The 17,520-nt window shown below is 36.8% G+C and overlaps 1 protein-coding gene across 1 annotated transcript in view; it reads left to right on the top strand.

The window, feature by feature from the left end:
- GTF2E2 (general transcription factor IIE subunit 2) overlaps positions 1-17,520 on the top strand; it is a 72,953-nt gene that overhangs the window by 32,170 nt on the left and 23,263 nt on the right. The window contains exons 4-5 of the mRNA XM_029935648.1: positions 9,884-9,991; positions 11,788-11,970. Coding sequence (XP_029791508.1) covers positions 9,884-9,991; positions 11,788-11,970 — 291 coding nt within the window. The remainder of the gene's footprint in view (positions 1-9,883; positions 9,992-11,787; positions 11,971-17,520) is intronic.

Below are 17,520 nucleotides of genomic sequence, written 5' to 3'. Positions count from 1 at the left end.
AATTTTAAAAACAAATAGGCTATTTACTTATTTGTATCATTGTAAACTAAATATGAAGCAAAGGATATGAAAAGTGTTACTGCTTTTCTAAATGTGTGGGCTTGCATGTTCTGATCTCTATCAGCTTTTAGGTATAAATAAAAGGGAATGATTCAGAAGTAATTCCATACATTTTATTTAGGGGTAATTAATGAAAGATAAAAGTAGGAGAATACCTGCTGCTAAAAATGATTCATTCTGGGCGCCTTGGTGGCTCAGTCGGTTAAGCGTCCGACTTCGGCTCAGGTCATGATCTCACGGTTCGTGGGTTCGAGCCCTGTGTCGGGCTCTGTGCTGACAGCTCAGAGCCTGCAGCCTGCTTCAGATTCTGTATCTCCCTCTCTTTCTGACCCTCCCCTGCTCGAGCTGCCTCTCTCTGTCTCTCAAAAATAAATTAAAAACATTTAAAAAATTTTTTTAAATGATTCATTCTTTTTTTTTTAAATTTTGTTTTTAATGTTTATTTTGAGAGAGAGAGCGAGAGAGACACAGAGTGGGAGCAGCAGAGGGTCAGAGCGAGAGGGAGACAGAATCTGAAGCAGCTCTGAACTGTCAGGACAGAGCCAGACGTGGGGCTCGAACCCATGAACCATGAAATCATGACCTGAGCCGAAGTTGGATGCTTAACCAACTGAGCCACCCAGGTGTCCCCCAAAAATGATTCATTCATACAGCGAGCTGTGACTGATTTTTTTTTCACTAGAGGTAGAAATATTCAAGTGTTCAAAAGATACGAGAATTTACCACTAGCATAAAAGTTTTATGAAATGATTTATAAAATACATTTTAACTACTACATTGAATAATGTACACTTAATCTAAAATCGCTTATATAGGGCTCCTGGGTGGCTCAATCGGTTAAAATCGCTTATATATAGTTTTTGTGGGTTTTATGTAGCATAATTTGAATAATTTGGTGTTCCTGGAAAATACTTGTTATATTTAAAAGTCAGCCTTTTTAGTTGATATTGCTTAATTCATATTTAAAACTTTTTAAATGTGTTTTTTGTTTAAGCTAGTAGATATTCACAGAATGACGTTTGAGAATGGCTAAAGAGAATTACTTACATTTAAAGTACTCGAAAAAAATTTAGTTTTCTTGTTAGACATCTCTTACCTATATTCCCTTTATTTACTTTGTTAGCCTCTCCCCAAAGAGCAGTGCATTCTCAGACGGGGCAGCATGGGTCTGTGGGGCATGTGGGGTTGGAAGAGATAAAGTTGTTTAAAAGAAACTGCTCTGGATTGCTCACAGACTATACTGCATCAGAATATCCTAGCAGGAGCCAAAATATTTTTAGCTCTTAGAAAAATATATAAGACTGAAAAAGATAAGGAGCCCTATAGTGGATAGTTTATAACACTTCAGTTGTATATAAATTGTTCCCCCAAACAGTATTTTTTGACTTGTCCTTTTTTGGGGTCCCCAAAGTTTATTACATCTCCGGGCACTGTATCAAATTCTAGGTGGAGGTGAGAGTGTTACTTTTTGTAAACAGAAAGAGGGCCTATTATGAAACGGGGAAAGAATACATATGGAAGGCGATCTGTAGTCTGATTCTTGGAGGTTTTTCAGCTGTCCCAGTTTTGAAGATCTGATAAAACCAAGAGCTTAGAAAGCAAAAAAGTTGTTAACAGAAAACTCCTTACAGTTTATTCATTTATTTAAAGAGGAACTCTTTAATTGCTTAGTGAAAATTACTCAGAAATTATATGGAGAAAGTTCAAGGGGCACCATCAGAGAACTGTTTTAAGATAGGTACAGTGGAATTTGATAATGGGGTATAGATGTACTAAACAGGAAAATAAATTGAGGGCAGATACAAGAACTTCAGAATCGTAATACTGAGAACATTTGGCACAGGGACAAACTGCCCAACACATCTCACTAGCTCCTGAGATGTTTAAATGTTTAGTGGACTTATTTGAGAAGATAGAAGAATTTCATGGTCCATGTTAGAAGGATTTAATTAATTAATTGCTTTAGAGAGAGACTGAGCCAAAAAACGGGCAAGGGGAGAAAGAGAGAAAGAAAGAATCCCAGTAGAGCTCTGTACTCAGTGCTGAGCTCGACACAGGGCTTGATCCAACCACTCTGAGATCGTGACCTGAGCTGAAATGACCAACCAAATGAGTCACCCAGATATCCCAGAAGGACTTTAATAGAAAAAGTTAATGTAAAACAAATATCATTGCTTAAAAGGGTTAAGTCTAAAAGAAAGCAAATTATCTTGGAAATTCCCTTATGAAGGATACCACTTCTCCTAATGAGACACTAGTCCTGGGACACCATATTGCTTTGGTGCACTTTGGTCTTGTTAGAATGATTTTTCTCTCTATTCTCACCACGGCACTTTATTCTGGTTTTATGTGGATGTATCATGGTTATTTAAAACATCATGTTGAGGGGTGCCTGAGTGGCTCATTCAGTTAAGTATTTGACTCTAGGTTTTGGCTCAGGTCATGATCTCATGGTTCTGTGAGATCGAGTTCCGTATCAGGCTCTGTGGTGGCAGCCTGGAGCTTCCTTGGGATTCTTTCTCCCTCCCTCTATGCCCCTTCCCAGCTTTTGCTCTGTTTTTTTAAAATAAATGAACATGAAAAAAAAATCATGCTGAAAAATTTGGTTATTTTGGTTTTCTAGCCCAGTGGTTCTCAAAGTGTCATTTTCCAACCAAAGGCATCATCATCACCTGGGTAGTTACTTATTTTTTTTTTATTAACTTGGAAACTTATTAGTGAAAATTTGGGGGTCCCCTTCCTAAATCTGTTCAGTCTGAAACTCCAGGAAAGCAGTTCAACAGTCTTTGGTTTAATAAGCCCTTCAGGTGATTGATACAGGCTGAAGTTTGAGAATCACTGGCTCAGCTCCAGTCTGAATTAATTCTAACAATTATACTTGAATTTAGAAACCCGGAAGTCCAGGGAAGTTAAATGGCTGCTTCATAGGCACAGCTCTGGTTGATAGCAGGTTGGGTCAAGAACCCAAATTTATTTACAGTTTTAAATAAAGTATTTAAATTATGCCCCATTATCTCTCATAAACACAGATGTAAAAATCCTTAAAAAGATATGAACAAATGGAATCTACTCGTATAAAAGAAGGATAATATGTTATGATAAAGTAGAATTTATTTTAGGAATATAGTAGTATTTAAACAACAGTTGAAGTCATATTAACAGATCCTCTCTTACAAAAAAAGCCTCTTAACACCAACTCGTGATGAAAACTTGTAACAAATTAGTAGTAGAAGCAGACTGCCTCAAACCAGTAGAACAGCATTTTGTCAGTCACTCTACCCTGAAAGAACCCTTGAAATACTTTATCATTTCTAGGTCTCCGAGAATCTTGCAAAAATTGTTATGTCGATAATTTGCATTTACTGTCTAATCAGTAAATTGTGGATATGATAAGCCAATAATAATTGTCAGTTTTCTTTTGAGTAAAGAATGCTATTTTTCTATCTTTGTATTTTGTCCTGTTTCTTAGCCTACTCTTTTCCTTTGTGTGGTTCCTCCTCCCCAGATAGGGTATCAACTTTAGTGTGAGTCATAGTATAGGTAAAATTCAGTTTTCTCTATGATATTTTTAAAAGATTTTATTTTATTTTAATTTTAGAGAGAGAGAGAGAGAGAGAGAGAGAACGAGCAAGCAGGGAGAGAGGGTGAGGAACAGAGGAGAGAAAGAATCTTAAGCAGACAGATCCTGACGTAGGGCTTAGTTCCCTGACCCTGGGATCATGACCTGAGCTGAAATGAAGAGTCAGACACTCAACCAACTGAGCTACTCATGTGCCCCTAATGATTTTATTTTTAAGTAATCTTTGCACCCAACAAGAGCCTTGAGCTCACAGCCCTGAGATCAAGAGCTGCATGTTCCACAGACTGAGCCAGCCAGGTGCCCCATCTAGGATTTTTTTTTAAACTTTATGTTAGTAGGCAACTTACTTGTTCTCAGATGAACAGAAGAGTCAGAGAAAGAGTCCTTCCAGGTGCAGATTTGTGTTGAAAAGGAGGAAGAACATTGTTTGGTTTTGTTTTCTTAGTTCTTCTAGGTGGTTTTCAGTAATGCCTGAGACTTGCTAATATCCTTCCTCACTCTCCAGACCAAACAGCATTACAAAATTTTCTTTTGTCACATGATTTTTCCAGAGATTCTGTTTTTCTTTGACGTCTTATCACTTAAAGCATTGTTTTAGAGGCTTGCAGAAACTTGTTCAACCAGTTCATAGGTTTAAGAAAATGTCTGCTACGAAAGCTAGCTTCAGTCATTCTTCATCTCCAAAGCATTCAGTAAATTATGACCTTTCAGCTGTAATTCACCTTTCAGCCTAAATGTTCTTTCAAGGACTCCTCTGCTAAGCTTACACTGAATTCCTGTATGTAGATTTATGTGTTGAAAATGCACTAGTCTGCTTAATAAAACATCATTTTTATAGCATCATTTGGGATATTTTTCTTTTCATTTCCAAGGGTTTTTGATTCTAGTAACTCTCTGAAGAAATAGTGTCATGTGATGACATCAGAATGTTCTTTTTTTTTCACAAGAATTAAAGCCTTGTATTGAGCCAACCATTGATGGGCATATCGGTGACGGTAACAGAGCAGTTGCTCTGAGAGAGAGAGAGAGAGAGAGAGAGAGAGAGAGAGAGAGCGAGCGCAAGCGCTTTGTTTCCAGAGGTGAAGGCCCTACATCAGGTGTATCTTGCTTTTTGCTTTGTCATGGCAGTTCTTTGTGGTAGAAGAGTTTTCCTTGAAATTCATCATTTAATGATTCTGCACATATTACTACATGACATTTATTAGTGAAACCTGTTGATTTGCCAACTTGGATAAACAAGCTGTTGTTCGTTTGTTAAACTTGTGCAGCATTATGTGATGTGTCCTTAGTTTGTTGACTTACCTTGTACTTTTTGGTACTTTCTAGTTTCTCATGCTATCACTTGACATGTTATTAGTTTCCTACCAACTGTGATTTCCCTTTACTAAGTCCCCTCTTTTCTGGGCAATAAGTTCTCTTACTAATAACTTGCTTCCTGAGCTTTTTTTTTTAACTGTGATTTTTTTTCTTTTTAAGATTTTATTTTTTATTTAAAAATTTTTAAAAAAATGTTTTATTTATTTTTGAGACAGAGACAGAGCATGAGCAGGAAGAGCAAGAGAGAGAGAGGGAGACACAGAATCTGAAGCAGGCTGTCAGCACAGAGCCTGACGCGGGGCTTGAACCCACAAACATGATATCATGACCTGAGCTGAATTCGGAGGCTTAACCGACTGAGCCACCCAGGCGCCCCAGGATTTTATTTTTAGGCAATCTCTATATCCAGTGTGGAGTTCTAACACCCCAAGATCTAGTTGTGTGCTAACTGAGCCAGCTGGGTGCCCCTAGTTTTTCTTAAGGTTTTATATTAATCCCAGTGTAGTTAACATACAGCGGTATATTAGCGTCAGGAGTATAATACGGTGATTCAACAGGGATTATAGTTTTTTATTAGTATAGAATTAGAATTCTATACTATTAGAATTAGAATTGTTTGCGGGCCTGGGCTTCAAATCCTCTCTCACTAATTTCATCTTAAGAAATCATTGCACTGTCAGACATGTTTATAAAACAAATGCTAACAAATTATCAAATCACATGGAATTACCAGATGAGAACATTGCAGAAAACACAAACACTTCATAATGTATTTTACTTCTTTTTACTATGTGATCTGTGTTTTTACAACATTTACAACAAAGCAGCCCCGGGCAGCAGGTGAGTCCTGGTATGTAAATATTCCTTGTTCAGAGTGCATATTTCCCTCACATTTCTGATTTGTCAGCAGAGCTTGCCTACTCCTTTGAGTGAGTTGGTGCTGTATAGTAGGAGGTTACGGGAGGTAATTTGGAGGGCACTGCTGACATTGTCAGCCTTCTGTGCTCCCATTTGGGCAAGATAGAGCTTACCAATTATCTCTGTTATTTCATCGAAAACTGGTAGCGGGCTTGTCCAAGTGAACATAGCCCCACTTGCCCCGTGGTGCTAAAAGGCCTAATGAAAATTTTAGCCTGGCTGCCCAATGGTTGCCTGTAGCTGTGAGCACTCAGGTTGCGTGGTATGTGCAGTTGAAGAATTGATGTTTATTTTTTAAATCACAGTTTCTCATGCTACCCCTAGTGATGTCTTATGGAACCCTAGGGTTCTGTGGAATACTGGTCAGGAAACCCTGTGATGAAATGTATCTGTGAAAAACCCAAATACTTAGGGTAAAACAGTGAGTGTTTTTTTCCTGAGGTCAGAAAATGATGAATATACTCATTGTCACAACACCTATTTTGTATTACACTGGAAGTCCCACCTGGTGCAGTGAAGTAGGAAAAAAGAAGGTAACAGGTGTAAAAATTGTAAAGGAAGAAGTAAAACTGTGGATGACATGATTAAATACATAGGAAAGCCGAGAGAATATGCATACTATTCGAATTAAGTGTATTGAGTAAGGTTGATAAAAACGAGGTGCTATTAAAAAAAAATCTCAATTTCTGCAAAGTTGCAAGAAAAAAATTAGACAATGAAATAAAATACAAAATGCAGTATACCAGAAATCACCTGGTGACAAGGAAGGAAGTTTAGCAAAGGTGTGTAATAGTTCTTCACTGAAAACTAGCTTTAGAATATTACATAATCTCTCTATACATCCTTCATTTTTTCCCCACTTTTCTTAATTCCTAATCTAAGAGCAAGAAATAACGAAGTAATTTTGAGTTTCTCCGGTTTATCCCTCTTGCTTTATTTTCTTTGCCCATTTTGTTATAACAGCTTCTCTGTTTACACACAGTTCGGTGAAAATGGTTAAGTTTTCATATTTTGCATATTACTTTTGTTTTTGAGCTTGTTCTGATCCTAAAAATCCCATTTTTAAGTTTAAAAACAATAATAAAGATAGGGCTACTGCTTTTTTTTCTTGAGCTGTATTTATTCTTTTTTCTCAGATACTCAGATTAACTTGGCCTTTTGATAATTTTATATTTAACTTAATGAGAGAAAAGCATTTAATATGAAGAAGAGTAAGGCAAATATATTAGATTTGGTAATCAGTGATAATGGAGGATACTGAATAAATATTTTATTTTTTACTTTTGTCCCCTCAAGTTTTTATATATATATCTTTATATATATATATATACACACACACACATCGCGCGAGAGAGCGCGAGCGAGCATGAGAGCGCGTGTGAGAGCAGGCACGTGCACGTGCACATTTTCTTGTGTGAGCAGGGAGGGGCAGAGAAAGAGGGAGACAGAGAATCCCAAGCAGTCTCTGTGCTATCAGCGCAGAGCCTAATGGCTGAACTCGATCTTGCAAACTGTGAGATTATGACCTGAACTGAAGTTAAGAGCTGGACACTCAACTGACTGAGCTTCCCAGGCGCGCTGGATACTTGGTTTTAATTGATGTATAGCTATAAATTCTTCAAGATTCATTCATTTATTTATTTAAGTAGTTTATTGTCAAATTAGTTTCAGTTCTTTAAGATTTATAGATTTAGAGGGAAGAAAGGGTAGATATTTGTTTTCTATGGCTTTTGTAACAAATTACCATAAACTGATGGCTTAAAAAACACTTATTTTATAGTTTTAGAAATCAGAAGTCCGAAATGCATCTCACTAAAGTCTGGGTATAGGCAGGGCTGGTTCTTTCAGGAAGCTTTCTGAGGGGACTTCCTCTTCTCTTCTCTTCTCTTCTCTTCTCTTTCTTTTCTTTTCTTTAAAACACTCTATTTTACATTTATTTATTTTTTGAGAGAGAGAACATGAGGAGGACAGGGGCAGAGAGAGAAGGAGACACAGGATCTGAAGCTGACACAGGAGCTGTCAGCACAGACCCCAAGGCGGGGTTTGAACTCATGAACTGGGAGATCATGACCTGAGCCCAAGTCAGACGCTCAACCCACTGAGCCATCCAGGAGCCCCTCTTTTCTTTTTTGGCTTCTAGAGCCTGCCCGCATTTTATGTATGATACCTGCCCTTTCTTGCATCACTCTAGCCTCTTCACCTGTCCCATCACTCTGACTCTATCTCCATTTTCCCCTTACACACACCCGTGATTACATTGGGCCCTCTTGAGTAATCCACAATAATCTATCCATCTCATGATCCTTAAGTTAGTCACACCACTGAAGTCCCTTAGACCACATAAGGTAACCTAGTCACAGGTTGCAGGGATTGGACATGAAAGTCTTTGGAGAGGTTGCAGTATTTGGGAGAGGGGATGCAACAATGACAGAAGTACATAATTACAAAATGATGGGTTTAATTTTTGTAATCCATCACACCAGTTGGTAGTTTGGTTAGTAAATTTCCATCTGTCCTTCCTTAATGCCAGTCAGTTCATGCAAACATCAAAGGGTTTTTAATTTTTGTAATGAATTGATTTTTCTCGGTGGGGGTAGAGAGAGTGTGTGAGCAGGGAACCAGGGGCAGAGGGGGAGAGAGAGAGAGGGAGAATCTTAAGGCTCTACACTTAGTGCAGAGGCTGATGTTGAGCTGGACCTCACAACTGTGAAGATTATGACCTGAGCCCAAATCAAGAGTCAGATGCTTAATTGAGACTCTCAGGCATCCCCATGATGAATTAATTTTAAACTCACAGACGGGTTTTGTTCAGAAGACTTAAAAAAATTTTTTTTTAAATTTTTTAACCTTGATTTATTTTTTTGAGAGACAGCTTAGCAGAGGAGGGACAGAGAGAGAGGGAGACACATAATCTGAAGCAGGTTCCAGGCTATGAGCTGTTAGCACAGAGCCCAACATGGGGACTTGAACTCACGAACTGTGAGATCGTGACCTGAGCCGAAGCTGTACTCTTAACCTACCGAGCCACCCAGGCACTCCTGCATGTTTTTTATTCAATAGTTTGTTCTGGACATCTTTCCAAATTAGTACATAGAGAACATCTGCATTTTCTTTTTAAACATCTGTATGGTAGCATAGATGTCCCAGAGTTTATTTAATCAGTCCTGGTGATTTAATCAGTTGGTGATCACTGATTGTTTATAGTATGTTCCTTTTGCAACCAGGGATGTAGTGAGTGTGTCACTTATTCTAAGTTGTATTACAAGGTAAATTCCTACAAATGGATTGCTGTGTCAAAGGGTGTAAATGCATTTATATTGCCAAATTGTGTTCCCTTGGAGTTGTATTAGTGTGCTTTTCTACCAGCAGTGTGTGGGAGGGCCTGTTTCCTTACAGCCTCACTGATCATCAAATACGGAGTTTTGATGGGGCACCTGGGTGGCTCAGTGGGCTAAGTGTCTGTGTCTTACTTTGGCTTAGGTCATGATCTCGTAGTTTGTGAATTCGAGCCCCACATCAGGCTCTATGCTGCCAGCTCAGAGCCTGTACCCTTCTTCAGGTTCTGTGTCTCTCTTTCTGCCCGTCCCCTGCTCACACACTCTCTCTCAAAAGCAAATAAGCATTAAAAAAACTTTAAAAAATATGGATTTTTACCAGTTAATAGTTATAAAATATTTTGGTGGAAGTTGAATATCTTTTCATATGTTTAAGGTTTTTTACATTTCCTTTTAGGTGATTTATATGTTCCTGATTTTGGGTAATTTTCCTATTAGGTTTTTGGAGCTGTTAAAATATTAGAAAGATTAGCTCTTTGTGACATGAGTTGAAAATATTTTTCTCAGTTTGTCATTTGATTTTATAGAGCTGCAAGTTTGAACTCAGTTCTGTTTGTGTTCCCTCAAATAATACGTATTCTGTATTTCTGAAAGGTTCCCTTACTTGTGTCTATTACTTAATACATCTAGCAACTTAAAACTGTCTCCTAATAACAGTTTTTTTCCTTAATAGACACGACATCAGCGAGGAGATACACATCCTCTCACTTTAGAAGAAATTTTGGATGAAACACAACATTTAGATATAGGACTCAAGCAGAAACAATGGCTAATGACTGAGGTAAGACTAGACTTAAAATAGCATTAAGAAAATTAGTTGGCTGCCATGCAATATTTGCTGTAACTAAGATTTTAAGTATACTGAAATGGGATAGTACTTTTTACTTTTTCTTAAAAGAATTGGCATAGGGTCTTTGTTTTTGTTTTTTAAACATATACATTTTAAGGTGGTTTGACTTGTTGGTTTTCTTAAAATCTTATGTATCTATTTCAAAATGTCGAAGACTAGCATAAAACTATAAAGAAGTCTGTCATTTAAATTTTTACAGAATAACTGATGCTTTTTTTGAATTGCTAAATTTAGAATGTATGTTGGCAAACTGTATTTTTTAAATGTATGTTTTATAACATTTATACCATGAGGGGGTGTGGGGATAACAAGACTTGTTACACTGGTAACTACTATTATGATGTGATAGTTATATTATTGCCTCTAACAGATTACTTGGAAAACTATTCCTTAACATTGTGTATATACTCACACCATTGGAAGAAAAGAAACCCCACAATAATCAGTGACCATGTTAATTTAGAAATTAGTAGCTTTTTAAAAATTCACACATTTTGCTCTTTTCTACTTAAGTATGAAATGGCAATTAGGAAGAACACTTTGTGTGACCAGTGCTATATTCTAAAGGTCAAATATAAAATTCCTAAAATATAATCCAATAATTTATTTTACTAAGCAAAATACTCGACTTGATTTTTATAAAATGAACAATTAATCAGTAACATTATAGCTCATTATATCAGTGATGCACAAATAGTTGTAATCCACATTTAAATCCTGTTGCTTTACCCAATCTTGAAATTTCATGAACTACCAACATTAGTTTAAAATTATTATTTTTTTAAATGTTTTTCATTTATTTTTGAGAGACAAAGCACAAGCAGGGGAAGGTCAGAGAGAGAGGGAGACACAGAATCCAAAGCAGGCTCCAGGCTCTGAGCTGGCTGTCAGCATAGAGTCCAATGCGGGGCTTGAACCCAATAACCGTGAGATCATGACCTGAGCTGAAGCCACAGCTTAACTGACTGAGCCACCCAGGCACCCCTAAAATTATTTTTATTACTATTCTGTTCCCCCTCCTTTCTTCTTTGTTTCTTCTTTTTCTCCTTTCCAGGATCACACTGGCACTGCAGAAGAAACTAAGTAGGATAGCTCTTCCTGGAAGAGTTTCCTTCTGATACTAGCTGTACAGCAGAACTGACTAGGAATAGAGTTTATATTTAGTAATTCCTGCATTCCTACTCAGTTTCATTCTCAAGCTGCCATTATTGGTAGATTTCTTATATGCACAAGTCCAGTGTTTTTCAGTTCCTTACACACCTGTAAGTGCCAGGTGACACCAAGTGGGGCAGACTACTGATATATTCATTTCAGGGTTCTGTTTGTCACACAGTGCCAATATGCAATAAATGAAACTTTGAGGGCGGGATAGGCAATATCCAGTTCACTTTGTATAGTAATGTTAGTTGGTGTTTATTGATTCTTTATCTTCCAAAAGAATCTGGGTATGGTTTCTTCAAATCTATTGTGAAAGATAATTTTTCTCATTTAAATAATTTGTTAATGATAAAAAGTTTCTTTTATAAAAAGTGAGCAATGTGCTGATCTCTACCTGTTATTTTTGGATCCTGGACGTCCAGTATTTTAGATGTGCTGGTTGATATTCAAAGATACTTTTAATTACAACTGTATTGGGTATTGATGTTTTTAAAACAATTATTAGAATTTAAGAATACATGTATGAGGTTTCCTTTTGTTAATATATCCAAATTCTGTCATCGTTTCAGGCATTAGTCAATAATCCCAAAATTGAAGTGATAGATGGGAAATATGCCTTCAAGCCCAAATACAACTTGAAAGATAAGAAAGCCCTACTTAGGCTGTTAGATAAGCATGACCAGCGAGGCTTAGGAGGAATTCTTTTAGAAGACATAGAGGAAGGACTCCCCAATTCCCAGAAAGCTGTCAAGGTAACGTCCCTTTTCTTTCTGTGCCTTAGTATAATTTGAATTAATAATATCTTGTTTGAAAAACAGCAAGTGTTTTTATATTTTTATTTTTAAATGTTTATTTTTGAGAGAGAGAGAGAGGGTGAGAGTGCACGTGTGTGCATGGACCACGGAGGGGCAGAGAGGGGGAGAGAGAGATTCCCAAGCAGGCTCTGCACTGTCAGTGTGAAGCCTGACGTGGGGCTTGAACTCACTAACCATGTGATCATGACCTGAGCCAAGATCAAGAGTCAGATGTTTAATGGACTGAGCCACCCAGGCGCCCTGGTGTTGAGAACTTTTAAGATTTACTCTCTTAGGAACTTTTAAATATGCAGTACAGTTTTATTAACTGAACTTACTGTGCATTACATCCTCATGCCTTATTTATTTTATAACTGATAGTGTATACCTTTTGACTCCTTCATTGAGTTTCCCCATCTCCCACCTGCTGTGTCTGGCAACCACTAATCCATCTGTTTTCTATTGATGAGTCTTGTTGTTTTGTTTAGATTCCACCTAAAGGTGAGATCATACATTATTTGTCTCCGACTTATTTCACTTAGCATAATGGCCTCAAGGTCCATCCATTGTATTGCATATGGCAAGATTTCACTCTTCTTTTACAGCTAGATAATATTTCATTTGTATGTGTGCATCATAGATGCTTTATCCATGTATCCATTAGTGGACACTTAGGTTGTTTCTGTATCTTGGCTATTGTGAATAATGAGATGTGTGCAAGGGAGTGCATATATTCTTTTGAGTTTAATGTTTTTGGTTTCATTGGATAAGTACCAGAACTGGATTACTGGAGTATAGGGTTGTTCTATTTTTAATATTTTGAAGAGCCTCTATATTGCTGTTCATCGCAGTTGCACCAATTTACATTCACATCAACAGTGCATGAGAGTTCCCTTCTCTCCACCTCTTCTCCAACAGTGATATCTTGTCTTTTTAATAATGGCCATTGTGACAGGTGTGAGATGATAACCTCATTGTGGTTCTGAGTTTCTTTGGTTGGTAATGACATTGATCCTGTTGGTGGCCATCTGTAGATCTTCTTTGAAAACATGTCTTTTGTGATCCTCTTCCACTTTTAAAATTAGACTGTTTGTTTCTGAATGTCAGGTTCCATGAGTTCTTTATATATTTGTGATCTTAACCCCTAATCAGATATATGATTTGCAAATATTTTCTTCCATTCAGTAAGTTGCCTTTTCATTTAATTGGTTTCATTTGCTGTTCAGAAGCTTTTTTAGTTTGATGCAGTGCCACTTTTTTGCTTTTGTTGCCTTTCTTTTGATGTCAAAACTGACACAAATTATCGCCAAAGCTGATATCAAAGAACTTATCCACCTATGCTTTCTTCAAGGTCTTTTATGGTTGCAGGTCTTATCTTCAAGTCGTTAATTCATTTTGAGTTACTTTTTGTTAATGGTGTAAGATAATGGTCCCAATTTCATTCTTTTGGGTGTAGCTGCCCAGTTTTTCAGCACCATTTATTGAAGAAACTGCCTTTTGTGCATTGTTATTCTTGGCTCTTTTGTCATAGATTTATTGACCATATATGCATATATGGGCTCTCTATTCTGTTTCATTGTTCTGTGTGTCACTTTTTTTGTCAGTACCATATTCTTTTGATTACTATAGCTTTGTAATCTAGTGTGAAATTAAGGAGCATGATACTTCTAGCTTTGTTCTTTCTCTAGATTGTTTTGGCTAGTCAGGATCTTTTGTGGTTCCATATAAATTTTAGGATTAATTTATTCTTTTTGTATGAAAAATGGCATTGGAATTTTGATAGGGATTGCATGGAATCCATAGTTTGCTTTGGGTAGCATGGGCATTTTAACAATGGTCTTCTTCCAGTCCATGAGCATGGTATGTCTTTCTATTATTTGTGTTATCTTTCTTGAATGTCTGAAAGTTTGCAGTGTAGAGGTTTCTTACTTACTTGGTTAACTTTATTCCTAGGTATCTTATTCTTTTTGATGCACTTGTAAATGAGGTTATTTTCTTAATTTCAGATAGTTTGTTATTAGTGTAGAGAAATGTAACTTATTTTTGTACGTAGGTTGTATCCTGCAACTGTACTGTATTTGTTTATTCTAAAAGTTGGGTGGAGTCTTCAGGGTTTTCTATATATATTATATTATCTGAAATTACTAGTAGTTTTAGTTCTTCTTTCCAATTTGGATGCCTTAATTTCTTTTTCTTGTTTAATGGCTCTGGCTAGGACCTCCAATAATGTGTTGAATAAGAGTGGCAGGAATAGGCATTCTTGTCTTGTTTCTGATTTTAGAGGAAGAGTTTTTAGCTTTTCACCAGTGAGTGTGATATTAGCTGTGGAATTGTCATAAGTGGACTTTATTATGATAAGTTGTATTCCCTGCATACCCAGTTTGTTGATAATTTTTATCACGAGTGGATGTTGAATTTTGACAAATGCTTTCTCTGCATTTATTGAGAGATCAGATGATTTTCGGGTTTCCTGTAGTTAATGTGGTATATCACATTGATTTGTGCATTTGAACCATCCTTGTGTTCTTGGAATAAATCTCATTTGATTATGGTATATAATCCTTTTAGTGTGTTGTTGAATTCTATGTGCTAGCTAATACTGTGTTAGGATTTTTCTATCTTCTTTTCCTCAGGGATGTGGCCTATCAGTTTTGTCTGGTTTTGATATCAGGTTAATGCTGGGCCCTCATAAAATGTGTTTGGAAGTGTCCTCTTCCCCTATTTTGGAAGAATTTAAGAAGGATTGATATTAATTCATCAATGAAGTTGTCTGGTCTTGGACTTTTTTTTTGTTGGGAGGGTTTTTTTTGGATTACTGATTTAGTATCTTTATTAGTAAATGATATATTCAGATTTTCTGTTTCTTCATGATTCAGTTTTGGTAGATATTTTGTTTCTAGGAAATTATCCATTTTTTCTAGGTTGTTAAATTTGTTGGCATATAATTGTTTCTAGTTGTGTCTTGTCCTTTGATTTTCTGTGGTATAATTGTAATGTCTCCTCTTTCCTTCCTAGCTTTAGTCTTTTTTTTTGTGTGTGTGAGTCTAGTTAAAGACTTGTCAATTTTATTTATCTTTTCAAAGAACCAGCTATTTGTTTTATTGATCTTTTCTCTTGCTTTTAAGGTGTTCCTTCATTTTTGCTCTGATTTTTGTTATTTCCTTCCATGTTCATTCTTTTTTCTAGTTTTTTTAAGTTCAAATTTCAGCTGAGGTTTTTATTTAAAAATTTTTTTAATTAAAAAATATCTTTTTTTAAATACTCATTTTTGAGAGAGAGAGAGAGAGAGAGAGAGAGAGAGAGAGACCTGAGCGTGAATGGGGGAGGAGCAGAGACACACAGAACTCAAAGCGGGCTCCAGACTCCAAGCTGTCAGCACAGAGCCCAACACAAGACTTGAACTCACGAACTGAGATAATGACAGGAGGTGAAGTTGGGTGCTCAACTGACTAAGCCACCCAGGTGCCCTGTGATCTTTCTTATTTTTTGATGTAGGCATTTATAGCTTTCAACTTCCATCTTAGAACTGGCTTTGCTTTCTCTCATAAGTTTTGGTGTGTTGTATTTTCATTTTCATTTGTCTCAAGGTAATTTTAATTTCTTTTTTCATTTCTTTGTTGACCCATTAGTTGTGTAGTAGTATGTTGTTTAGCCTCCATGTGTTTAATGTGTTTTTCCATTTTTCTTCTTATATCTGATTTCTGTTTCCATACTGTTGCGGTCAGAAAAGATGCTTGAGGGGCACCTGGGTGATTTAGTAGGTTAAGTGTACGACTTTGGCTCAGGTCATGTTCTCACAGTTTGTGAGTTCGAGCCCCACTCTGGGCTCTGTCCTGACAGCTTAGAGCCTGGAGCCTGCTTCAGATTCTGTGTCTCCCTCTCTCTTTCTCTTCCCCTCCCCCGCTCGCCCTCTCTCCCTCCCTCCCTCCCTCCCTCCCTCTCTCTCTCTCTCTCTCTCTCTTTCTCTCTTTCTCTTTCAAAAATAACATTAAGAAAAGCTTGATATGCTTTCAGTATTTTTAAATTTACTGAGATTTGTTTTCTGGTCTCATACGTTGTCTGTTCTGGTGAATGTTCCATGTGCACCTGAAAAGAATGTGTGTTTTGCTGTGTTTTGTATGTATCTGGTAATTCATTCTGTTCTCATGTACTGTTTAAGGCCAATATTTCCTTACTGTATTTCTGTCTGGATGATCTATTCATTGGTATAACTGGAGTATAAACTCCCCTACCGTTAAGTTTATTACTCTCAACTTATTTCTTTGTTAATATATGTTTTATGTATTTAGGTGCCCCTATGTTGGGTACAAAGATATTTATCTCGTTTTTGGATTGATCCTATTATTACTATGTAATGCTGTATTTAACAGACTTTGTTTTACAGGCTGTTTTGTCTGATACAAGGATTGCTAACTCAGCTTTCTTTTGGTTTCCATTTGCACGAAATGTCTTTTCCATCTCACTGTGAGTCTCTGTGTGTCTTTAGATCTTAAGTGAGTGTCTTGTAGACAGCATTTTTGTCTTGTTTTGTTTTATCCTTTCAGCCACCCTATGTCTTTTGATCGGAGCATTCAGTCTATTTATATCTGAAGTAGTAATTGGTAGATATGTACTCATTGCTATTTTATTTGTTGTTTTCTGTTTTGTTCTCTATTTTTTCTTTATTGGCTTTATTCCCTTGCAATCATACTTTTCTTAGTGTTTTGTTTTCCTTTCTCTTTATTTTTTAGTGCTTCTATTATAGGTATTTGGCTTGTGTTTATCATGAGGTTCATACATAGCATCCTGTGTATATAGTGGTCTGTTTATGCTGATGGTCATATAAAAGCCCTACATTTTTACTGCCCATCCCCATTTTGTTTTTCATGTCATATTTTGTGTCTTATTTTTTTGTGTTATTTGACTAATTATTGTAGGTATAGATGATTTTATTACTTTTGTCTTTTAACCATCACACTATGTAGGTGATGTGTTTACCTTTACCACTAAACTGCATTCTTTAATAATTTTCTTCTAGTTACAGGGTTTTCATTTACGGAAGTCCCTTTAACATTTCTTGTAAAATTGGTTGGTTGTTAAACTCCTTTGGCTTTTGCTTATATTGGAAATTCTTCTTTCTCCTTCATGTCTGAGTGATAATCTTACTGGGTAGAGTGTTCTTCATTTTAGGATTTTTACTTCTAGCACATTGAATATGTCTTGCCATTCTCTTCTGGCCTTTGAGGTTTTCTCTGAAAAATCAACTCCCAGTCTTAGAGGAGTTCTGTAGGTCGTAAATAGTTGTTTATCTCTTGCTGATTTTAAGAATCACTCTTTGGGGTGCCTGGGTGGCTCAGTCAGTTAAGTGTCCAGCTTCAGCTCAGGTCATGATCTCATGGTTCGTGGGTTCGAACCCCGCATCAGGCTCTGTGCTGACAGCTAGCTCAGAGCCTGGAGCCTGTCTTCAGATTCTGTGTCTCACTTTCTCTCTCTGACCCTCCCCTGCTAGCTCGCTGGCTCGCTCTCCTC

The sequence above is a fragment of the Suricata suricatta genome, chromosome 1 (assembly GCF_006229205.1).
Source record: "Suricata suricatta isolate VVHF042 chromosome 1, meerkat_22Aug2017_6uvM2_HiC, whole genome shotgun sequence".
NCBI lineage: Eukaryota > Metazoa > Chordata > Mammalia > Carnivora > Herpestidae > Suricata > Suricata suricatta.
This window is presented reverse-complemented; position numbering and strand designations above follow the sequence as displayed.